The following is a 24,979-nucleotide window of genomic DNA, read 5'->3' on the forward strand; positions in this document are numbered from 1 at the left end:
GTTACCAAGTGGCTTTATTGTGTGCCATTTTTAATTTAGGATCATTGTGTTTTAATTTGCTACTTTTCTAAGGGATTTCCCACCTGCTCTGACACAGTTTCTAGGGAATCTTCCATGTGAGGGTCTCCAACTACTTCAGAAAACATTACTTAATTTTCCCCTGTGGGGACTTATAAAGCAGTTTTTATCTCAATTTTGCAGCTGAATAAACAGATTAGGTCATTCAGTTAAGGCAATGTGTTTAGAATGTGACAACACTGGGAACAGAAATTCAGAATCCCGACTCCTGGCTCGGTGCTGAGCCTGTGCCTTGGGCTCATTTGTAACAGCCTTGCACCCAAAAGCAGAATACCCTTTACAGTAAAGAATAGGACACGGCGCTTCATGCAGGGTAACCTGGCAGCATCATGAGGAAAATCCAGCTCATGTTAGGGCTGAGCCCAAAGGTCACCAGTGTTCTGAAACATTTCCCAGTGAGTGTGAATTGCACCTACAACAAGTGGCAGAATCTAGCTGTATAACCCTCCCTTGCTTTCTGCCAGGGTGTGAAGCTGGTTATTACACCTTTCACCACTCCTATTTTTGACATGATGGAAAGTGCTATACACCAGAAGCATGTTTTGTGAGTTGTAGTGTAAACTCAGGGTTGGTACAGCAGAGATAGAATTCAAAGCACTTACAAGAGTACTTGCCTAAAGTGGGAGCTGCAATAAAATGAGATATGATTGAAAGAGTGAGGTCAATTAGCCAAATGATATGCAAACACCCCTTAATCTTGCAGTCCACCTGCTCTTTTATGCATAAAGTTCTACCATTTCAGTTATTCTTGGAAACATGGTAACAGTTTATTGTTTTAATCACGTCTGTTTTTCCTGACTGATACACAGGAAAAGTGTTTCAATTAGATAAGCAGTGCATCACATAGCTGTGCAGTTGCTTTGGATAGCTACATCGCAGGCTATTTAAATGTAACATTTACTTTGATTTTTGATAGGCTGTGTGATTGCAAGGTGGGAAAGTATAAATGCAGTGGAGAATCCCTAGGAAATAGATCTAACTTCTCCAGTACTTTCATATATATTAATGTAAGTATACCAAAGGCCTGTTGTGAAAGATGTTGAACATTACTAGTGGGTGCAGAAGCTGGTTTACCATTATGATCTTTGCTGTGTTTGAATATTCTTTAAGGTTTTTGAGCAAATGCCCAAGAGAATCTGTTTCGGGAAGTTAATGGTTCAGACAAATGTGTCCTCTGGGGTAATTGCCTGAATTTGGGAATTGATGTCAGCTACGGTTTGACAGAGTTAACACCTAAGACCTATGTAACATTTTATTATGATTTGTGGCTAACTGCTGTGGTTTGGGTTTGTTAACTAGAATTGAGTGCCTCATGAGCAATTTTGTCTGTGCATTCCAGAAGCTGTGTCCATTAGGGAGGAAGCTGAAAAGCTCTCTCTCAGTAGTTGTTATATCTGATGCACTTCTTTGTGACTGAGCTAGAATACTTTTCCTCTTCATTTTCTGATGGGTCTCACTGCTGTCCCCATGAAGGCAGATGCCATGTCAGTAACCAGCTGCTCTTGTATTTTGAGTTCTACAGCAATTGCTTGTCCTTATCCCAAATCATGAACCCATAGCGCAGATAATGCTCTGACCTTTCCCAAGCTCCAGGCCTTTGGCAGTGTGCTGAGAATCTGCTGTTACTCCTTTTCTTCTTATTTTCCTGGTACGTTATCTCCTGTCACTGTCATTTCAGTCTCTCCATCCCACTGTGGTAAGACTTTCCATCCTATCTGCTGTGCCACTTTCCTTATTCTGAGCACCAGATCTAACGAGTTGTTCCAGTAAAGACAGACAAAACCAAACTGTCAAATGCACATTTCAAACCCCAGAAGACCTGCATGTGGTTAACTACAGTTAACCTGTTAACAGTAGAAAAAGCAGGATATTTGCAACATTCAAGTCTAGACAGGTGTATTTTGGTTGCAAATAAAATAGAGAGAATATCAGCCTCTTTATTTGGACACTAGATTTCCTCTGATACAATGAGAGGTTTAAGGAGGATGCTGGTCACTAGCATTGTCTCTGGAAGCAAATCAAGGACATGAAGCTGTCCTTGCATTGTTACTGGAAGGTTAGTTGAATTCAGAGAAAGGTTTAGTGTTTGGGAAGCTCACCCACGTACTGATTTAAAACCTTTTCTTGACCAATAGGCTGGTACTTCAGTAGTTTACATAAAATACCTAAAGCTTCAAGCCTCAGCTTTAACTCAAACCTTACATCCAAATGGCAATTCGGGGGATGGTTTCCGTTGGTACTGGTAAGGTCTGTAACACCTTTACCTAAATGTCCTTCGCACCTACCAGGATGAACCAGTTTCCTTAAAATACTGCTTTCTCTGGTTGCTCTATGAAAAGGCCAGAGTATACTGGAGTTCAGGAATATCCAGCCAGTCCCAGAGTTGTTGCTTTTTGTTCAGAAGGAACTGAGACAGTCCAAAACTTAAGCAAAACAGGCAATTGTCTAAATCAACACACTGCCAAGAATGATAAAATGTCTGTGGCCCCACTGCCTACTTTGCCTGTGCTCGAGTCCCAACAGGCCAGGCTGGCAGCTGATGCTCTTCCTGAGGGAAGGGTCAGGATGTGTCAGATACTAAGTTCAGCTGCATGGGTGGAGGCTCTTTTAGATGCATGATTTACTTCCATCACATCTTTCGTCTTCCCAAGAGGCAGTAGGGGCAGGAGGACCAAGCATCTCCATACTGGTTCTTTATCTTAATTCCATCCCTTCCCTCAGCATTGATGTGAGTTCTTGGGGTACCACATTTCTGTTGATATTGCTGAGAAGACTAGAGACACCTCCAATTCACAGATTTCCCTGCCTTTTTCTCAGGGCAGTCCTTGTGGAGGACAATGTATTAGTACATTCTTGCTCCTTCAGTGAAGTCTGCCTTTGGTCTGTATCAGATCCAGAGCTCACAGAAGCCAGTGACAGGCTTTGCACTGATCTTGATGTGCACTGAATTGAACTCAGTGGCTTATTGCAAGATAGCTACTCCTAATTTCTTATTAGGAAAATGGAAATCTAGTGAGCAAAATGCAGAGCCAGCCTCTATGCTGCTAAGTCTGGAAAAATTAATTGGTCACTTGCAAGCAACTGCAGTGGTGAGACAGGAAATTGTAAGAATCCAATTGCAACCAACAATGTATTATGGAAAAATAAATATATCCCAGTGGAAAGAGGCATGAGAAATCCCCATTGCATTCAGTGGTTTGGAACAAACTATCAGAAATCAGCTCTAGCAATCAGGAAATCTGCTCAAATACTTTCCTGCTGCTGAGCCTCAGGCTTAGCACCTCTGTACTGAGCCAGAGTTTCCCACTGAAAGCCTTTTCCAGCATAAAGAAAACTCACAGGGTCTGAGGATTCGTTACGTTATTCAAAACTCAGGGCTTATAAGCACATGCTAATTGCAAGCAGTCTGAAGTCATACCAATAACCTGTTCCTTCTCCAAAATAAAACCTCTTTGGATCTTTAGGTTTCAAGACATATTCTCGACCAAAGCCTGGATCTGTGAGACATTGACTACAGACCAAAATGCTTAAAATAGCCTCAGCCAAAAATTAGGCAAAACCAGATGGCTTCAGTAAGACACAAATATGCAGGGATCCTCTGACCTTGCCTGAACCTCAGATTCAAAGCTGAATTGCGTGCATGCCTCTGTGTAAGATCTGTTCCCAAGCTGCCTGCCAAGATTCTCTGTTAAAAGTTACGGCTCCAGTCAAAGGCTTGGCAGAATGCAGTATGTGTTTGTAGTTCAGCATCTTCAGCTGATGATCTAGCATCTCACCTTTCACCAGTGCTGGAGTTGGGTTTGAGGTGGATTATGTCTTGCAAGTGGTTTTAGGCACATACTCTTTCCTCTATAACCTCCAGCAACAAGAAGGGGCAGAGCAGGTGGGGATGACAGTGTCTTAAATTCCTTCCATTAATATAGTCTTTTGTAAAAATATGTTCCTTGAACTTAAACCCTCACCAACTAAAAGCAATAGCAAGAGTTTCAATGCATCAGGGATACAAAAAAACACCTACCATTAGAAGACTTGGGGACCTTTTAGAAATCATCAGCACAAAACTTTCATCTCTAATTCCTTTCATGAAACCTGCAGCTTCTCAGTTGCCCTGCCATGAAAGCCTGACCGATTTTTCTGCATATGACTAGAATCCAGAATATCCCATTTACCTGGTTTTGAAAGGGAAGGCCAGGTATTATATGAAAGTCTCTCTGTTCTCTTTCATCACAAGAAAACCAGTGTGTTTCAGGTAAAAAACACCTCATATTTTTAACAGGAACGAACTAAAAAGGTTGAGAAAAGATTGACATAGCAAAGAACGAGCAAAAGCACCATACACTGTGCTTTCATCGGGGTTTGTGTGCTGGCTTACTTGATTGGTTCCTTTTAGAAGTCATACAGCCTTTCAGCAGCACTTTCAAAGGACACAGATTATGACATTCTCCTGGTAGAGCTCTGACACTTAGCTAGAAAGCCACACTAGTTTGGATCTGGGTGACAGATAACAAGGAGGTGGGATATCTGTTATTGTGACCTAGTGGCTTTGGGGTAGCAAACATCCCGTTGTTTGAAGTTTGGAATTTATACAGAATTCCTCATTTCCTCCTTCCTGTAAGCACAATACATTGTGACAGAGGACTTAACTACAGCTCATTAATACCTCACTTCATAAACCTTACACAGAGTTTTGCCCACTTAAAGTCAAGCTTTGATGTAGCATTGGGTCAGCAGGGGTTTTTGTTCACTCCTGTCAGCTTTCAGGACTCACAAAGCTTTTACATGTTTCCCATGTAGTTTTTTATTTTGTTTCTTATCAAACTGGCTGATTTTGCCAAACGGTGAGATCAATTTTATACTGAAGTTTAGGCACTGGTATAAGGTGCTTTAATCATAGTGGAAGGAGAGAAACAGACTTTGGCATTATCCTCTTCAAAGTTACATTCACCTCTGTCCAGCTTCTCATTACTTCTGCTGGATGGCAAAGGGGTTTATAAAAGACCTTTATTAGCATCTATTTATGGTAGAAGTACTTTTTATGATATCCTTCACTTAATGATTTCAGAGAACTTTTGAACACACACAGGTGTTGTGCCTAGGGGAGGATCGATGTTGTTACCTGCTGTTTAAAAACACATACTAAGAAAAAAGAGATTCAGAAAATATCCCACATTTATAGGAAAAAATGCTAGCAAATTAACCCAGTGTCCTAATCCAAATGCTCTGCATTGAGCATTAGATGAATTTCCTCGACACAGCCTCTCTGCACTGAATTTGATATACTCTTCCTTCAAGAATCAGCACTTGCTTGTGTCACATATGAAATATCTTAACAGACCGGACAAAGAGCACTTTAAACAAGACTTGAAGTCCTCTTCTAAAAGCAGAGTTACTTTCCTCATGCCTCTAGATTGCCTTACTTTCAGAGGGCAAAGAAATAGTTACGTTTTAGTATTCTGTGAAACTTCTGAATAGATAAATCACTTAACCCCCCCTCCCAAAATATTAAGATCTAATCTTAAGGTTCACTGATCCTAAGTGGAAAGAGCCCAGTAGCTCTCAGGCTTTCACTGGGAACAAGCATTTCTTTAGTAATAAAACTTCAGGTGTCTTTGCAGGCTCTTGGCTCTGAAAATTGTATCCTATACCGGATTTCTGCAGTATGTTATTTTCCTGGCAAGGAATTGGAAGGGGAAATATAATGCTCATGAGAACTTGCCTCTAAAAGGAAGACTCTTTTCTTGTCCAGTAACAGCTTGTCCTCTCTGTAGAGACTTCGCTCTAAACCATAATCAGGAAAGCTGTCGAACATGTGCTGTTCTATGCGGTCATTGCAAGGACACTGGTCCACCCATGTACTGGAATTAAGCTAGTGCTTAGATACTTCTTAGGACCAGAGCTTGAACCTTAGTTGTAGGCATCAATTTTACATCAAAAACGTTAAACATAAAAGTTTATTTTCTGGACCATAGAACCGATGACTCTGCAGTGGGCCATTTCATAATTTATACATTGTATTTTATTTTGCAAGCAGTCAAATATAGGGAAATTGGATCAAGGTTATTGTGAATCTAGTGAGATAATGTTCAACTGTTGCTACCTTTTAATGGTTTATTTGTTGTTGAGTACCTTTACTGGACAGCTACTGGGCAATCCCTTCATATATGTTCTTACTGATCAGGCTTTCAGTATGACATTTACAGAATGATCAGCTTGAAAAGTCCATGGAATGACTGGTATTTGGTAGTGCTGGTACAGGAGGCAGATGACAAATAACAATCTTCAAGCATTTGTGTTGAACACCTGCACAGCTCTGGACACATGCCACAGATGATCATGCTGATGGAACGCACAAGGCTGGGGATGGCTGCTGCTTGCTGCAGGTCCTGATGGACCCAGGGCAGTCAAGATTTGCATAGAAAAACCTGTTAAGCTGATTAATGTATCACTGGGGACAGAGCTGTGTTCCAGTCCCATCTGTAAAGTCTGCACTGAATCTCCTTGGGATGTGCCTGCTCTCTTGCACACACACACATTCTATGATGGGAATATCCAGAGAAGTGAGATCCTTCCTAAGATGTGAAATGAAGTTTTTACCTTGGGGTATGTAGCTATGTCAGTTGTACTGCTGTAACCAAGAGGTGAGAATAGAACCATCCATCCGTGGAGGATCTCAGCTAAACAATGACGAGTTTTGTGAGGGTTCTGTAGGTGGTGACCAGCTTTATAGAGCTAAGAAGCCAGTGAAAAAAAGATGGATTTAAAGAAAAAAAAAGAATAAATGTCCTGAATGAGCTGTTACTCTTCTCTCAAGAGATCTAAGAGGCAGGGAAATTACAATTCAGGAGTACTTCTATGAATGTTAGATGTCTAACCCAACCTCAAACCATGCAGACAGGGTGTTTTTCTGCCATCCACTTTGTGACTTTGGAACTTGTACTTAAAAAGAAAAAGACAGACTCATAAATAAGAATCACAATAGCACAGTCTACGTCAGCTTATGGCATCCATTTGAGTTTTGAAAGGCTCCATCAACACTCACATCCCCATGGGATAAAAAGGCAGCCCATTGTATTATTTACAGACACTGGCAGTGCACTGAAGGTCACAGATTCTGTTACAATAAACAGACGTATATTAACAGGCCAGTCAGGTTTATGGTGTCATTGTCTCTCTTAGTTTAAAGGTTTGTTTTTAGTCTTTGCTCTCAGTTTTCTAAATGTAATTGGAGCTGGACCCTCTTGTGGGTTGCACCAGGCATTCCTTGGGGAGTCCCAGAGAAGAAAATGTGTCCCTGCCCAGCACAAAGGGGAAAATGGTCGAGAGTGGCTGTGGTAGACATCTGGTGTATGCTCAGGGAGAAGGTTTTGTCCTTTTTTTCCCCCACACCCTATGTACTTTATAATGGACATTGGTTAAGACTAAAATTTTATGAAGATTTTGTTGTTTTCTTTTCCTGTTGCCAAAAACGAGAAAAGAAATCTCTCCATGGAAGTATAATGAGGCTGCTTGAGTGAAAACACACTGACTGCCCCATGTGGATCACTTTCATCGTAATTAATTGGGCTATTAAAGCTTATAAACCAGACAATCTATGAAGTAATCCTGTTAGATTCAAGGGAGAAAAGTGTCAGCTGAGGGCAGTGTTAACAGTAGGAGAGTAATAAACCGTTATTCTGTAAAACTAATCCCATTTGCAGAACCACCCCAAAGAGAAGTCACCTTTATAACACTTGCACTTCTTACTTGAGTTTTCCTAGAATTAGCGTTATTCAGTTCACATCCCTGACATTGACCCCTCGTTAGATGCTGTTCTTCATGTAGTAACTATTCCTTTTTCAGAATTATTACTGCTTTAAAGGACATAGCAAAAAAACCAAACCCAGATGCCCATCTTCTGCTTTTTAAATCCTCCCTTCTATTCCCAATAAAGCCTGTGACAAAAAGATCCCTTTTTTGAACGTTCCAGAGAAGTGACCTAAAGTTGGACTGGACAGATAAAGTTCTTTAGAGGTTTTCTATACCCCCTATTTGTCTCTCAGCTCTTTTCAGGCATCATAGATGAGTTCAGAAGATACAGGGAGCTACTAAGGTGCTTTCTATCATTTTCTTGCAACTGTTTTTTCTGCAGCTCATTTTGACACAGTGCTTAACTGTGATGTATCTCAGAGGCTTAGTCCAAGTAAGGAGTTGTTGATCCTACTCATGGAAAGGAAAATGCTCCTTATAAAGTGATCAAGAGGTTTAAGCTTCCTCCCAGCTGTTCTGCTTCTTTATAGCCAAATGAAAGATTTGGCTCACAGGTGAAATTGCTTTTGATCTGCTACTCCCTTAATTTGTGAGGAAAAGGCCTTCAGGAGCCAGGCTGGTCAGCTGGCATCTTAATCACATGAAATGCCAGATGGATCACTTAGCTATAGTGACCTGTCAAAAAATTCACAGAATCTGATTCTGGGAAGTAATAGGTATTCCAGAAGTGTGGAACAAAGGGTACCACAGCAGAGAGGAGCGTTTGGCTAAGACCTATGTTTTTAGAGACAGGAGGACATGCAACCTTTACAACTGTTTCAGTAATGATGGTGGAGGCTTGACGTCAGATCCTGATGTCCTTTTTGCTCTCTGAATTCTGCATTGATCTTCCAGAAGTCAGGCAAAACCGAGTACTATGCTGTGGAGAAAGATGAAGAAATTTTAGTGAGTGCTAGCACTGCTCCTGTGCATTTGCACCTGCATAAATTCTGTCAGAATAAAAACAATCCAGCATGGAAATCTAGGAACTTCCCTTCATCTTCACTAAGACACCATTACAAAATTGGGCTCAGGGCTTTGTAACACTGTGTACTGACAATAAACGTTGTGTTACACAGAGGCATTGAAAGTGTTTGTATTGTGTCAAGAAAGGTGGTGCATTAGAAAAACAATCAGTTCAAGTTTGAATTACTTGAATTGTATAAAGACCCAATAGCAGTATAGGTTCTGACTGATTTGCAGTCCAGGGCACCTTGAACCTGAATGTCTTTTAGGTCATTTAATAAGGAGCCTAAAGTTTTGAGGTTGGGGGTTGCTTCCTTCTTTCTCCTCTGTTTCAGAAATCTGTATCTCAAATGCCATCCATAGGAAGTATTTGCAAAAAGAAATGAATTGCTTAGAGAGGAACTGGGAGGAGGTTTCCTTCCTGAAATCAGAGCTGGCAATCTTTCTAAGTTATTTAATGGTCCCAGTTTCTGAAAACATATTGAAGGAAATATCTTAACAATGAGATAGCCCCTTCGCCAAATACTAATTGGTGGTGTGTCAGATTTACCTCAGCAGTATGTTCTGACTTCATATCTCCTCCTCTCCTGTTACCTCTCAGATGGGTGTTTGTTTGTTTGTTTGATTCTGTTTTAGGGGTACACGGAAGGCTGGCAGCCTCAGTCAGAACACAGCGTACTCTTAGCTGTCTATTTGTTCAGCCTGAGAATGCACCCTCTGAGACAGAAACCTGTACAATTTAAATCTATTTGGAGAAATTTCTGGGTTTTTTTCAGCTACTTTTTCATCCTACTCAATTGACCTCAGAAGTATTTTATAAGTTCTCAGTGGTGTTATTTCAGATTGCCAGTACAACATAGCCAGTTCTGAAGGGGGACCTGGCATGTGTTTAACTGTGCACAGCACCATGGCACAATAGTTTCAGACAGGAAATGAAGATGAAGGATGTGTCCATTTAAAATTGGGGGGGGGGGGATTTCAGGCAGTCAGGATATGAAAAAACAAGGTGAAATAAACACTGAATTATAAACCAGGAATTCCTGCCTCTGACTCATGGGGCAAATCCTTTGGGGGTAAGTCCACAAAAGGAATGAGGCGCCTTGGTGCTGACAGTCTAAACTATTAGGTTAGAGGCCACCGTGTACCCTTAGCAGATATTTGTTGAGGGAAGACTTGCTTTGACAACTGATGTCAGGAAAGACTTGACAGTTGTGAATCCTCAGTGGACAGAATTATTTCTGTCACATAATGGAAAGACAAGGAAGTTTGGGATCTCTCTTTGCCCTTCCCATTGGCTAGCGTAGAGGACTCCTCTGTCTGCACACTGCCTTTTGTGGTTCTCAGTGCCAGCTTTCTATGTCCCTGCTGTGTACTGAAAATAACCTACTCGAAGGAGCAGTCTCTTGAAGAAACATGGTGTCTTAAAGATGAACACTGCATTGCTCACTGTTGAGATACCCAAGTGCTTCTTTGGAAAAGGTTTTCGTTCTTGTGGGACTGAAGTTGAGCATCTGTTAGTAAATAGGGGATCTGACTTTCAGATTTGTTGGGTGCCAGCAATTCCCTTAAGAATCCAACTTTTATCAGTAAGTGCCCAGTTGCAGATGTTGGTGATTAACAGTATTGCATTGTAGCCTGTAATTGTTAACCTGAATCTCCCACTGTCTTATTTCCTTTTTTATCAGATGAAGATAATACTAATATCTCCCCAGGGAACTGAGAGTATTTATTAGTTCATTGTACAGTGCTCTAAGGAATATGTTACTATATTTAATGTTTTTGTATTGATCAAAAAGGACAGGAGAGGGCAGGGGGACATTTATACTCATATTTTTTCTTTCTTTTTTTGGTCTTGTTGCCAACAGAGAATACCAGGGCATCGTGATGCTACTTAGAACTGTCATCTCAAAGATCAGCTGGGAGAAGAAAACAAGCCAAGATGGAAAATGTTGTGAATGTTTCAAAAGCTCTGCAGCACTTATTTATGAGTTTACCAGGCTCTTCTTTTCAGAGTTGATTTCCTTAGAGGGAACAATAGAGATGTCCCTAAAGCATTTAATGGAAAAAATGACAAATAAAAATTCTAACAGGAAAGTGGCTCTAGGAACCACTGACCTAGGTTCTCATCTTTAATTTCTCCTGCTAATGCGATTTTTCCTTTCTAGCCTCCAATTCATCATGCTCTGAGGAAATAAAAGGGGAAGCTACATCTGAGGAAGTACCTTTACAGTGCAGTAACTACTGTGATGCCAGTAGGATGTAGAAATGTTTAAACTTGCTTTAAACTAGCTAACTTGGTTATCAGTAACACCCTACTGTGGCAGAACAGAGCTCAGCACAGCTTGCCCAACCATGTATGTGCTTTGACATGATCCTGCAGCTTGCGCTGAACTCCCTGTGCTGCAGCAGCTGGACTGCTGGACCAGTCTTGGATGTAACACTGCCATGAGGGCCTAATGGAAGAGCAAGCTCTGGGCTCTCTTGAAAACTTGAATAACTTCAGAAGTTCAGTACTTTACCAAGTGTTTCTCTCAGTAGAGGCACAAATATTCTTCATTCTTCACTAAATTGCTTTTCCCCTTTAGATGTTCTGATGCTTGTTGGTTAGTTTGTGTGATGGGCCTTCGAGGAATGATTGCCCATCACAGTTATTTTGGATGATGCAAAATATCAGTCTTCAGATGGGTGGATGTGCTGCACCCAGGTCAGTGAGTTTGTACCTGAAAATCCTGTTACGTGTAATCCTTATTCCTTTGATTTTAGGAGAGATTTGAAGTCACATTTGTGTCCAGTTTGTCCAGTATGGAACTCCATACCTATCCTTTTTCTGTATGGTATGATAAACCACTAACATGGATCGATCCAGTTTGGACCTGATCTAATCTTTGCAGGCCATGTTTATCTCAGTTCCTTTAGTTTACAAAAAGAATACAGAACAAAACAGAAAAAGTACTGTCCCCAACCCCTTAACCAGCTGGTCTTTTACACTACAATTGCTCTCCTTTTCTTACTGCTGATTAAATCACAAGGTCTGGGCCACAGGTAAGAAGGTTCTCATTTTAATTAGAAAATAGTGAAAGAGAGGATGTGGATTTGTGTATACTTACGTAGTTACTGCTTTCAGCATTGCATCAAAGGCGCAGAACCAGCAAGAAATACAAAAGGGTTTTATATCCTCATTTCAAACGTTTAAATTTTCAAGCTCCAGTTACTGGCTAATATCTCTAATTTATTGTTCCTATGCAAATGTTGTTTGTATCATAAGCCTTTGACAAATGACTGACTCTTCTGTTGACAGATGTTCTTTCCAGCATCCCATGAGTGTCCATACAAAATGCATTAGTATAAGGAATGTGAAAAGGTATTTTAATAAAGAAAACTTTGAATTGAACTTTGCACTGGATGTGGCATGTTCGTGTTGGTGACCACTTGCAAATGAGTGCCTGTGAAATTTTTGAGTGATGAACTGTATAGATATGCTGTGTAAATTAACACATGGAAGATGTCATCTCTGCAACAACTGATTCCAGGCACTTAGCTCTGGTGTCAGGAACCAGTTTAGCAGCAGGTAAATGCACTCACTTGGTTTAAGAGCTGAGCGTGGGAGTGCTTGTGTTCATGTAAGTGTGCTAAATTACAAAGGCTAAAGTTCTTCCACAAACCTTTCCACAGCTCAGGGAAGCGCTTGCTCACACTAAGCAGGTTCAGGAAGAAGCTTACTCACCCCGCAGCCTTGCTTGCTTAACTTCACACTACCTTTACTGTTGCAGAACAGAGGTTTTAGGGATGAGATACAGAAATGCTGTAAATCAGCAGACTCTTCCTCCTTGCCACTGTTAATTTTGGTTTGTTTTTCATTCCCAGCAAACTAACAGTTGCTTATTTTCTTGTCTAACTTATCTCTGTGTGCCCTTTCGTGGAAATATCAATGATGATGATGTACTGTCTGGTTCCTGCTGTAAACTACCTGAGGGTACTGAGCAGCGCGGCCGTCTGTCTGCTCCTGCTTTGGTGTCACCAGGCGAGAGGGACCCCGCCCGGAGTCCATCCTTACTGCCGCTGCTCCGGCAGCACCAGGCGCTGATCCGGTGCTGACCCCTGCTGGCAACTGACCTTGGCTTCCTTCCCTCGTAGGTTAGTGAATAGTTTATAAATGCTGGGGGACTACTTCTGTGCAGAGTAAATATCCTGCTCATCGGTCAGTGAATAAACCTTAGAGATTATTTACTTTTCTGGGGTGTTATGTGCTTGTTCTAACTGCTGCTTTGTAAGCGTGGTTCAGTTCAAGTTCTTAATGTTGCAATTCATCACTAAGCTGTCTTGCATCATAAACCCCCAGCTTTTGGGGGCAGGGGTAATAATGCTGTCAGACTGGCTACAGCCGATCTGTTGAGAGGGAGAGGTCAGCTACAGGGAACAGAAACATAGTTTGAGAAAAACTGAGGTATTGATTGAAACCCCCCCCCACCAATCAAACTAGAAATCAAACAGATTAATAAAGTATCAGCACAGAGTTAAAATGCTAGCACATTTTGTTATTTGGTATTTGAAAGTCTTTCTGAATAGGCTGGTGAAAGTAGAAAAAGCATCACTTTTACTGTTATTTGGGAGGTAATAAGCAAGTTGTCATGTCTGAAGAATGACAAAGAATGGGGCTTATTGCTTTTGAAATCTCCGCTTTAAATCACAGGTGCTCCCATTAAAAAAAGCTTAGAGTCTAGCAATCAGGAGAAGGCGGATTGCCTGGGAGGCTTCAATTAAATGCATTTATATTTATACAGGTAATTTGTTTTCTCAGCAGCCACAGACCTGCTGAGTGGGAAGGCTGAAAGAATTCTCACCACTGCAGGAAATAATCACTGTAGTTAAATTTTAAATTTAATAGCAAAAGAAATCACAGTTTCCTCGGGGAGGGAGTCACCTGCGAAGTCTGATGACAGGCAAACAGAAGAGCAGCATGGAGCTGAAATGAAAGATTTAGCCCAAATCAGCAAAGGTCTAAACAGCCACTGCGAAGGCACTCAGAATACGCTCCAGTTGACCTGGGGTCTGCAGTAGCACTGAACTGTCCAAGAAGACAGTCAGTTAATTTCAAGTGCTGCTGCCAGTGCATCCATCCTGCACAGGGACATGTAGTCATGAGGCACTGAGGAGCCTGTTTGATACCCACCTAGTCTAACAGACTGTGATACTGACACTGGGAATGTGCATCTCCCAAAAAAAACATCATATTAAGCTGTTGGCATAATCCAAGCCCTGTTCAGTGTTTGCAGAGGAGCTGTGGCTGCTGAAATAGCCTGTTTCCACAAAGCACTTATCAACACTCACACAGGGAGAGCTCAGGTTCAAATCCTCTGCACTGGCTTTTTGTTTATTCATTTTTTAACTACATGCAGAGCCAAGTCTACCGCAACTGACACATTTTCACTTTGTGAATCGATGAGACAGTGCTACAAGGGCAGAAAAGCCTCACCTGTGAACTTCATGTTGTTCAGAGCAGCCAAACTGATGGCCCTGACTGACTGTGGTCCTCGTGGAACTTAACCTGTGGCTCTCACCACCCACCCAGGCTGTTCCCTAGAGGGACCTTCTGTGGTAGTTCAGGATCCAGACAGCAGTAATTTGTGGAAATGTTCTCTCCCAAGTGCAGTCACCACTTCCCAGCCCTGGCTTTTCCTTAGGGAACTCTCTGCTCTGTCTGGGGTAAGTGCTTCCAAGGCAGTGAAAATGAGAGCTGCTAGTCAGTCCTCAGAGGTGGTGGGGACAGGGAGGTTGACATCAGTGGGGCAGAGGTGAAGGCTTTGTCTTAAGTGGGCTGAGTCATGGTATTACTGGAAGGGGTGAACTTTGCTTGATGATGGGCTGTGAGAGCTAATGGAAGAAAAAATTGTCAAGTATATTAAGATGCGGTCAGAGTGTAAGTCAGTTAATGATAATTACAGCCACCAGGTTATTAAACTAACATGAGATTGTCAATAAGAAATATAGATTGCTTTGGAATCATTTTAAATTATTTAAAGCATGGCAATAGTGCAAATGTCACAGTCTCCATTAATTCAAAACTTGGTTTTGATTTTACTACTGTTTCAGTTGGTATTTTATATTTTTGTTTCAACTTCGTGATCATTAAAGGAACAGGAGCTTTAGGGAGCAAGACATTCTTATTTAGGAATGCCAAAAGCTGGGATGAGGCAAAAGCTCAGAGGTGGCTGGAGATGAGCTGTGATTCTGCAGTGTGATCCATGGCAGGGCTGAAGTCAGGTAAGCCAAGAGTGTCTAAACGCAGTCCTTGCATGCAAAATGACAGATCAAATTTTCCAGCCACCGGTTGTGTCCCTGTCACACTGTCAGGTGATCAGCAGTAGACAGCCTGAATTGCTTCAATTACTTAGGCCACTACTTGTCACAAGCAAACTGGACCTGCTGTGCCTGATACTTCTGTAACTGTCACCAAGTGGCCTCTAGGTAAGCATTTAGCATTTTGCACTGCCCTGGACTCCTGGCAGTGCCTGTGTATAGACCAAAGGAGCAGCAATGAGCTAACTCCCTGTCTGCAATTTCCAGACAAATTTGGTGAGCAGAGCTCAGCCTGACTCAGGGCATTCCTCAGGACTGGAAGAACAAATCTGAATGTACTTACAGCATGTGTTGGCACTCTTGAAAAACTGGTTCCACCTGTGGGTGCTGTGCCTGTAACAGCCTCTAGACAATCTGTCCTCCTTGGCTGGAAGTCAGAGACCTTAAGGGAGCAGAGACGGGAAATGTGCAGGCTTACGAAGAGAGATTCACGTTCCTCCCAGGGACCCTGGGGACTAGCTGATCTCTACACAAGGATGGTATGTTCAGCATGACTGAAAGTATTAGCTGGCTCAGCCCTGGAGCCTCAGAACATTGTGTACACTGCTTAAATCCAGTTTAGTCATTGCTGGAGGGAAGCAAGGCTGCCCTGCTGGAAAACAACCCTGACACACACCTGTGCTTTGTCAAACAAGAATACTGGAAGGGTTTTCTTTAACTAGCTTTACTTCCTTTCCCCTTCTTTTTCTTTCTTTTCCATTTTTTTTTTCTGAAGCTGATCCTTTCCCATTGACTTGATTTCTTCCTGACTGCTCCACGATGAATCACACTGTCCCACATCTATTCTGAATGGGACTGTGGAAAGCAGACCTGATGTCCCCTGCAAGCAGAGAATGAGGATTGATGCTTTTTAATTACAAGTTTCCTGCATATGGTCTAGTTTTTCAGCTTGTAATCATGAGCAGTGTAATAGAGACTTAAGTAAATTGCTGCCTTTTCCTCATCTGTAGCATATATAAGTCAGATTTTAATGTTTAACGGTTATTATCTCTGACACTAATTAGTGCACTGAGTGGCTGGCAAAGGTCACATCTGTGTTTTCTTCATCACATACAAACATGGATAGGGCTGTATGCTCACACCAAGTGATTCTCCTAATTGCTGTGTCTTCTGGAGCCATTTCCACCAGCACAAAAATCACTGGTTTTACTTGGTGGCTGCTTCATGCCTACTTTGTACTCGTGTCTGTGAAAGACAAGCTTGAGGGCAAAGGGGTGTGAGCAGCCATCACATCCACAGCACATGTTCCCTGTGCTGTGGACATGCACCCTAAATCAGAGCAATCACACTTCATGCATCCTTGACTTTTCAAGTGCTGTGCCATTGCAAAAGGATGAATTTGTTCCCTTTCCATGAGGAAATGAATGGAGCTTTTATACCCTGTCTTTGACCAAAGCACTTAGGTGGTTTTAGGCCCAGTAGATGGTTTGTAATAGCAGGCAAATTGATAACTCAGGTGCTTTGATGCAGCCCTTTTATTTACAAAGAAAGTACAAAATTCTGTTTCCTTGAAGTGAGGAGGAATCAGACAATAGGAGACACTTTGCGTGCAATTTCAGGCCTTTCAGCCAGCACTTTCCCCAGAAGCGCTCCACCAGCCTTTATTCTCAAGGTCATTCTTGTAGAGTTTACTTGGTTCTGCCTGGTTTTGAGAGCAGGCTGCTCCTGTCAGACCACAGGAGCACACAGTTGCTCCGAGCACTGCCCTCCCCCCCACATCTTCAAAGCTCAACATTTTTCAGCAGGAGGAAACCTTGAATGCATCAGCTTCTCCAGGTTTGCCCTTTTGCCTGTTTCAGCTGCCTGCTTCTGCACGAGAGCGTGTTTGTTTCTTATACAAAAGAATATCCAGTGAAAGCCAACATTAAACCTGTTGGGGTCATAAGCTTTTGTCTGAACACTGTCTGGATGGCATTAGGGTTGGATACTCCGCATGTGTCCCTGTGCTGATGAAAAATAAGACTTTGCACACTAATTGTCTGTGAGGAACAGCAATATGTGATGGAATTGGGGCCCAATGAGATTCTCACTGCCCAAATTCCAGAGTGCCTGCCCCTGCCTCTCTGTTGGGCGCTTTCACAGATGGAGTTTTAGGTGGCAAAGTAAGGGTGAATTGCCATGTTGGTGGCACTGTTCTGGAGCTCACTGTGTGTAGGTGATGCCCAGCACCAGCTTTCTGTCCTGGCACCTCAGGTGTGGGAGCAAGGGCTGGATGTTTACACTCTGCAAAATACCCTGTTGATCAATAAGCAGTACACATTGCTAATACTGGGTTGAATTTCTCTGTGTTCCTTGCCCTACTTATCATATTTAACCTTGGATTTATTTGTAGAGAACTGCACAGAAAGTCCTGTTTAAGAAAGGAAGAAACAGAAATCCTGGAGGTGGTGTGTTTTCTTGCAATATTTTCCTGGATAGTTTCCAGTCTCTTAATGAATGAACACTGACATCTAAACCATCCTCAGGGGAGATTCAGGATCCATCTGAGTTCAGTAAGAGGTTCCTAAATAGCTGCAGCAAGCCCATACTTCAAAAGAAGTAAATTTTGCTATTTTAAAACATGCAAGTTTTGGAAGGCTTCGAATATCCAGATGAATTCTCTGTCTCAATGCAGTAGAAGGCAGCAGTGACTGGTGAGTCGCACTCAGATCTGGAAGGTTTTAATATTGTCTGGAATCTGGATTTGATGTTCTAAAACCTTAAGACTGTGTTTAGTTTACTTTTTTTCCCAGAGCAGACTGTGCATGTACTTATCAGATTCCTTACTGTATCTCACTGGATTTATGTGAAAAATATATTATGTTATCTATCAGTCCTTGGAATTTTGACTCGGGGATTCTGGTGTGAAAGATTACTGAGCAATGTTTAATTGAAAGATTTAATGATACTCTGAACAGGACATGACTCATTCTTAAAACAACAGGGAACAGCTCCTCTGTATGAAGGAAACCAAGGTCATATGAAGACAGATGTTGCCCTGCACAGTGTGATTCTATCTGCAGTAGGTAGCAATGTAAGATGACTCTGGAAGCTGAGCAGAAGGGTCAGGGCAGATTTGGAGACTGAATTATGCACCTGGTCACTAAAATCACAAAGCGAGGCTGAGCAGAGTATTCTCAGTGCCTGATGTTAGACATCTGCCTTGGATGTCTGAGCTAAGAGGCTACTCTGCTCTCTAGTACTGAGAGTCCCATTAGGAACTGCCCTTTGGAGCTGCCTGGTCTTTTTCACTACCCATAATACGTAGTCTAAGGAGCACAGATACCTTATTTAGCCACCTGAATGATTGTCACAGTGAGATTGTATTTAATACATCTCTGAGCTGAGGTCCTTATCCTAGACCAATATACAGTTAATCTTATTGGAGGGAAGGAAATTATGAAGTCCAGAACAAAAATTCAGCTGGGGGGGGCACTGAGAACATTTGGCTTTGGAGGCTGGGTCCAAATCTGTTACAGAAATGGGCCAGCATGGAGCTGCCACTGGTGTTTGGTTGGTTGTAGGGAGAGGAAGGCAGGGTTGAATCTTGGCTGTGATTGTGCTGTGTGAATAGACAAGCAGTTAATGCTCTGTCAGAGGGGAAAATGTCAGTCCTGTGTTTGCTTTCAGAGTTGTGCTCTTGTTTGTTCCGGGGTGTAACTGCACCTTTGTGTTCCCATTGTTTAAGCCTGGTCTCCTCAGCAAAGCTCAGTGCCTGACTTGCCCTGTTTAAAAGAAGATATTGCCCCTTGTTTTATTCCAAAATGTTGGACTGACTGGCATAGACACTTGGGTTTATTCTATGACATATGGGCCACAATGATGCTGCTGCTCAGTTAAAGGTTACTGATTACTGTTACAGAGATTGCAGTTCCTGACACCATGGCAAAGTTAATGTAAATGAAGGTTTTAGCAAAGTTCAGATTTTAAATTACGCTGTCTATATCTGCACAACAGCTTAAATGGGATCAGCCTTATGAAAACAATGCATGTTGCACCTTCAGAACATGGGAAATGCCCTGACAGGCATCCATCTATGCCAGTTCTCCATCTCAGTTGAGAAAGCAAAGTCTCTTCAGTGTCCTATCCCTCTTTTGTAACTAAGAGCTCACTTCATGCTGCAATTTCTGATTCTGTTTTACCAGGTATACATTCAGCTCTGGATCAAATATTAATCCTCTCAGAACAAGGACACCCGAGCAAGATTTGCTATTTTTATGGTAGTGATGTTTAGACCTCATGCCAGCATGATCCAGGAACAATTCCCATTAAATCTATTGATGTGAGTCTTTCCTCAAAGGGGGACATTCAGGAAACCCTACCTGAATTATCTCTTAAAATAGATTAGTTAAATCCTGTTAAACCCCATGCAGATATTCATATTCAGAATTAAGTGTCGTTAATTGCGTTTAGAGTACTTCACCCTGAAACTGAAGAAAGCTAAATCAAATGAAGACCACTTTAATTCTGAGTAACAGCACTCATGCAGGACTCCAGTGTAACTTCACTAACCACTCTCAAGTCACACTTGTCATTCATTCAGATTAATATTTCTGACTTCCCCTGTGAAGGGAAAATAAAATCATTATAGATGACTTGACAATACATTCTGCTTCTCCCCCCAGAAAAACTTTATGGACCTAGCTCCTCCTGAATGTTGGACAGTTGGAGTTCTGTATCTGAAGGTTGCTGTTTGTTTCTAGTCTATAGTCAATGCTCTTTTCCCCTTACTAACCCATTAAATTAGGAACATCAGTGTGGAACCTTAGCATCTGTCCAGGAAAGAGCAGATGGGTACTGCTGGCTGGTGTTAATGCTCCTGTGGCAGAGCTGTGCATGTGGAAAAGTTGCAGTGTATGTGCCTGGTTTAAATACGTAGCTTCAGCTGTTCTGTATCAGGAGTACTAAATTTACTTGTAGATTTAAAATAGGTGAATGAGTTCGCAGCTGAAGGGTCAGGATGTGTTGTTTATTTTGTGCTTTGCTTTTCCTGATTAATAGAAAGTTGTCTGTAGCATCTGATGTTATTGTCAAGGACTTCTGGTGTAACGCCTGTGGAGACAAAATGTAGACTAGTGCCAGTGTATCCCCAGTACCTTCCCCCAGCTTTGTATTTTGTCACAGTTGTGGTCTGAAGTACTCCAGCACTCAGCTAGCACATATTCTGACTCACAGAGGTCTCTGTGGAGGGAGGGGTATTGACTTCTCCATCATGTGCAGATCAAATTTCAGGCTTTTAGAGTTTTGTGCCTTTGCCAGGTACACTGAAATACAGATACCAGCTCTCACAACCTTCATGTGACTTTGGCAGCGCGCGCGTGGCTGTTCTGCAGGGCAGACTCACCTCTTCCCCAGGGATAGATGGCATTGCTGCTGTAGGTATGCACCAGCCATTTTCCCTATGTGGGTTCAGTGCTGGGGGGGGAGACTGGCCTGTGTGAGAAGCATCATGAAGGTTTTTTGCAGGTCTGGGGAAACCAGTGTGAATTCGGAGCATTCAGAGTGTCTGACCTAGGCTGCATTGCAAAGCACCTTCCCTGGGAACAGGTCTGCCTGTGGGTGACACCTCAGCAGCACGGCTCTAGCTCTGCATGCCCTGCTGACCTTGCTTTAGCCTGTTCTGTGAAGCCACTTGACAGCCACTTGGGCAGCCACAAGAGAGGCTGTGCTGCTGCCCAGCACCTCAGCCCACAGCTGCAGGGAGATAGGTGGGAGTTAGAACCTCCCCAGCTCTAGAAATGTCTTTTCTGAGACACATTTCTTGATGTGAGGAGTAGCATGTAGCTGTTTCTCCACAGGTACTTGGCAATCTAGAAACCTTTAGTAAATTAAAGGACAGAGGGAAAGAGGAAGATCAGAAGGACAAATGAGGAGGAGAGGATCTATCTTCAGCCCAGCTTTAAAAATGAAGCAGCAATACAAAAAAAAAAAAACAACAACAAACCCACAGAATCATGTGCTTTAGCACAGGAAGCAACAAATGCTCAGAGCTTCTGAAGGTCCCAGGGGCTTTTAGAAGTCAAGCTGAAGCTAGGCCCACATACCCAAGGAGAATATGACCTGGCTGTGCTCCTTTATGCCAGTGAGAAGCCAGGCAGAAGCACTGCTGATCAGCGGCTGGGATCAGCTGGTGGGGAGAAATGATGGGTTGGAGGCCAAGATGGACAGATTGGCAACTTACTGAACTCAGGTCCAAAGGCAACGGTGAACTATTGGCAGGGAAAGAACTGGGAGGTGCTGGGGACGCTATTGCTTCAGTATCTGATAAGCAGAAGGTAGGCACACAAGCACAGGAAGGAGTGTGGCATTCAGGAAGCTCATTCTCTCCTTGGTACCCATAGTCAGAACCAGCTGGAGCCCACTGGGAAACGTTGGCCATGCAAGTGCTTGCTGGGTTGCTGCACACATTGAGTGGCCTGGGGGACTTGTTTTTTTTTCCATGGTAAGCATCCTTCCATTGCATTTAATATTGTACAGATAACAAACAAACAACTGTAAAGCTGTTCTCAGACATGCACACAGGACCACGTATGCCAAGATTCATGTGTTCAGGCACAGCTGCTGCCTCATTCATTCTAAATCTTCTCAGCATTAAATTGCAAGCAGGTCTGTCCTGCAGTTCTCGGGTCTTCCCCAGGAGATCTGATGGCAACGAGAGGTTTGTGAAAACCATTTGGAAACCCAAATCTTCTGTAATATTCTCTACCCACAAAAGTACAAGCTTTAAACTGTCCTGAGCTGTGAAATTCTGATGGGGGCATTAGAGAGAAATGAACTGAGCCTCACAGCAGCTCTGGGAGAGAAATATTTCTTTTTATTTTACAGCGTGCTTTTAAAAGGCATTTAAATGTCTGCCTCACATATTCCAAGTGATTAAAGTAATTTTTTTCAAAAGCAGCTCCTGACTACAGATACCTATTTCTAGAACCTGCAGGCCTGTTGTTCCTCAGAATGACTGCATATTTATACGTCGGATCCTGAAATGTTAAAAATAAATATGCATTACTTTATTCTCTTTTTGTAGGATGGGTGGAAGATAAATTAGCCAACAAACGATTTACTCATACAGCACTGAATGATTCAAAAATGCAGAGATTCTTCCTTTTTCCCTCTTCCATCTGACTGGGACATGCCTTTAGAAGAGGATTCCCATATGTGCCACAAAGCTCAGAGGCAGGTAACCTGGTCAGTCACAGCTTGTGCCCAGTTTTTCCCAGTGGCTGGCTCCAGCCCCTGCTCAGCACATACCCCTCTATGGAAGAAGCCTCTGCTGAACACCTACATTTAGGTGCAAAAATACTCCTCTTGAGGTCAAGCCTTTAAGGCCACATGTTGCCCAAGTCAGGTGCAAATGCAGGGCAGGAAGAGCTTCAGAAATTCTAGTGAATTGTTTATGGTTTAACACAGCTAAAACCAAACCGTCAGCCACAGTTTCAGCCACAGTCCCTGTTCCTGTGGGGAAAACCTGTTGTTAAGAAACCAACCGTTATCTTCAGCCTTTGGAAACATTAACATCAGTTTTGTGTAATGATTCAAAGGTCTGCCTATATACAGTGACAGCTGTGAAAAGAAGCCTATGCTAGATGATTGAATGCACTTTCACATATATTTTAAATATGTTGTCTTTTTAATTAAAAGATTGCAGGATAAATAAAGGTGATGCAGTGATGCTCACACAGTGCAACTTCTTGTTGGGTTCCTTCAGGTTGTAGAGACTCAAGATTTCTAAGTTTGCGGCTTGGACATCCAACAGCTTGAAGGTTCTGGCACTCCATTTGGTGAGCTCAGACCTCTCCTTGCTGGAGCAGGTTGTGGTGGGTGCTGGCCACTGTCAGTACCTCTGGTTTTATAGCCACATGCAGGAATCCTGGTTTTAAAACCAGCCAGCTAGGGGCCTTGAAGAACTCCAAGATGCCGGGTGATAAAACAGCAATGAATTGTCCCTGAAACGTAAAGGGAAAAGCAGGATGAGTGCTACTTGCACCTGCTTTTGAACTAGACAGCAAAACCTACTACCTACCACCCATACAATGCTTAGTGTAACAGGGCCCCTGCCTGAGCTGTAGCTCTATATTTAACTTTTAACATTAGCTAATTTGGAGCCATTTGAATGCTGTGCACATATCCCACTAAATGTCAGCTAGTAAATAAATTATTTTTTGCCTCATCACTGCATGAAGTATCATAAATCTGAACACTGGTGCAAAATGAAGGGAGTCTGAAAGGTTTTGAGGAATTCGTCATGTTTTAATTTGAACTGAAATTGTTAAAGAGGAACAAAGTGACATTGCCAAATTAATCCATGGGATGGCTAAAGAAACCCGGCTAGCTAAGGCCAACATCCATCTAACCCAGTGCAAATGTTGTAATCTCATTATTAACTGTCTTAGGAAGCAAGAGCAATTAAGTGAAGGGTAAAAGCAGTGGTAAGGCTGTAATTTATTGCACAGACCATTACTGGGGGAAACAACCTTTTGACAGAGATATTTCTTTTCTTTCTCAGTCTGCTGCAAATTGGGAAATGAGGAGAAAATAAGAGTTCCTCTGGCACTGTGTTTCCTAGGAGCATGGCCTCGCTGGTTGGGTAACAGGTGATTTTTGGCTATTTGTATAACGTTTAGCTACCAAACAGCTGTATTTTGTGTGCTCGCACATACACCTGCAGGCAGCAGCTCCTTCCACCACACGATGTAGTCAGGGATGACAGCCGTCAACGTTTGCCTTGGCGAGACCAACCCAGCCAAAGGCAGCGCTTCCTGGAACCGGCTGCTCCCGAAGGCGGTCAGAGCAGACGCGGGGAATGGGGAGGTTGAACACCGCCGCCGTTCCACCGGGGCCCTCGTTACCCGCGGCCGTTCTCAAGGCTCGGGGGCTGTACGTGTTACAGCACGGCTCCGTACCGGACCGCTACCGTTTCCTCGAGCGGCTCCGCGTTTTGGGGAGCGTTTCCTTGTGTCACCGCTGCCTGAAACTTCGGCAGCGAGAGGCCGCCGGACGGAACGGGCGAGTCCCCCCCTCACAGAGCTCCCCCTGCCCAGCCCGGCCAGGCCGCGCCCGCCTCACACCTCCCGCCCGCCACGGGCCCCGCCCTCCCCTCCGTCCGGCGCTGCGGCGGCTCCGGCAGGCCCGGCCCACCGCGGGGCCCGGATTGGCGGCGCCGGGCAGCCCCGCCGCTTCTCCTCCCCCTGCCGCCGCCCGGCGCGGCGCTGGTGGCGCGGGCCGGGGGACGCCGGGGCCGCGCCGGGCAGTGCCATGAGCTGCGGGTAAGGTAAGTGAGGCAGGGCGGGCCCCGCCGCGCCGCCTTGGCCCGCTCCGGCCAGCGCCCGCGCTCCGTGCCGCACCCGGCGGGGCGGGAAGCGCTGCTGCAGCAGCGCCCGGCGTGAGGCGCGGGAGCCTGGCGGGCTCCGCGGCGCTGGCGGCAGGAGAGAAGGAACGGGTGTGTGGCGGCGAAGGGAAGCGGGCCGGGCCGGGCCGGGCTGGGCCTAGGGCGGCCGGGGCGCCCCGGGGGGCGGCTGGTCCGGTAGGGTCTGATGGCGGCCGTGAGGGGCCGGCGGGCGCTGCTGTCGGTCCGGCCGCGGGGACCCGGGCGGGTTGTGGTACGGCGGGGCCGCCGGCGGTGCGGAGCCGTGCCCGGGCCGGGGCTGGCGCGGCTGGGTGCGGGGTTGTTCTTACTCTGTGTAAGGTCCGGCGGGATGGAGTTACTTCCCCCTGCCATCAGGGTAACTGAGCTGGAGGGCTGGCTGAGGGGGTATGCGGTCTGGCAGGAGCGCTGCTGGAGTAGAAGCGATGCCTTAAACACAAGCAGCAGGAGCAG

At 43.9% G+C, this 24,979-nt stretch overlaps 1 protein-coding gene and 2 long non-coding RNA genes across 7 annotated transcripts in view; 1 reads left to right on the top strand and 2 right to left on the bottom strand.

Annotated features, from left to right (window-relative positions):
* PECAM1 (platelet and endothelial cell adhesion molecule 1) overlaps positions 1-12,220 on the top strand; it is a 28,995-nt gene extending 16,775 nt beyond the window's left edge. For 3 of the 5 annotated variants that reach the window (XM_062612636.1, XM_062612634.1, XM_062612637.1), the window contains 2 exons: positions 995-1,085; positions 10,695-12,220. In XM_062612636.1, coding sequence (XP_062468620.1) covers positions 995-1,044 — 50 coding nt within the window. In that variant the 3' untranslated portion in view covers positions 1,045-1,085; positions 10,695-12,220. The remainder of the gene's footprint in view (positions 1-994; positions 1,086-10,694) is intronic. The other 2 variants (XM_062612635.1, XM_062612638.1) reach the window with 1 other exon arrangement.
* On the bottom strand, positions 179-15,824 carry LOC134160540 (uncharacterized). Its single transcript, XR_009963591.1, has 2 exons — positions 15,470-15,824; positions 179-1,828 (listed from the first exon to the last, which is right to left on the bottom strand). It is a non-coding gene; the product is annotated as an uncharacterized LOC134160540 (long non-coding RNA).
* Positions 15,825-21,959: 6,135 nt separating this feature from the next.
* LOC134160541 (uncharacterized) lies at positions 21,960-24,044 on the bottom strand. The gene is made up of 2 exons (XR_009963592.1): positions 23,637-24,044; positions 21,960-23,108 (listed from the first exon to the last, which is right to left on the bottom strand). It is a non-coding gene; the product is annotated as an uncharacterized LOC134160541 (long non-coding RNA).
* Positions 24,045-24,979: the final 935 nt, after the last annotated feature.

The sequence above is a fragment of the Pezoporus occidentalis genome, unplaced genomic scaffold (genome assembly GCF_034315485.1).
Source record: "Pezoporus occidentalis ecotype Australia unplaced genomic scaffold, CSIRO_AGI_Poc_V1 ctg160, whole genome shotgun sequence".
NCBI classification, from domain to species: Eukaryota; Metazoa; Chordata; class Aves; order Psittaciformes; family Psittacidae; genus Pezoporus; species Pezoporus occidentalis.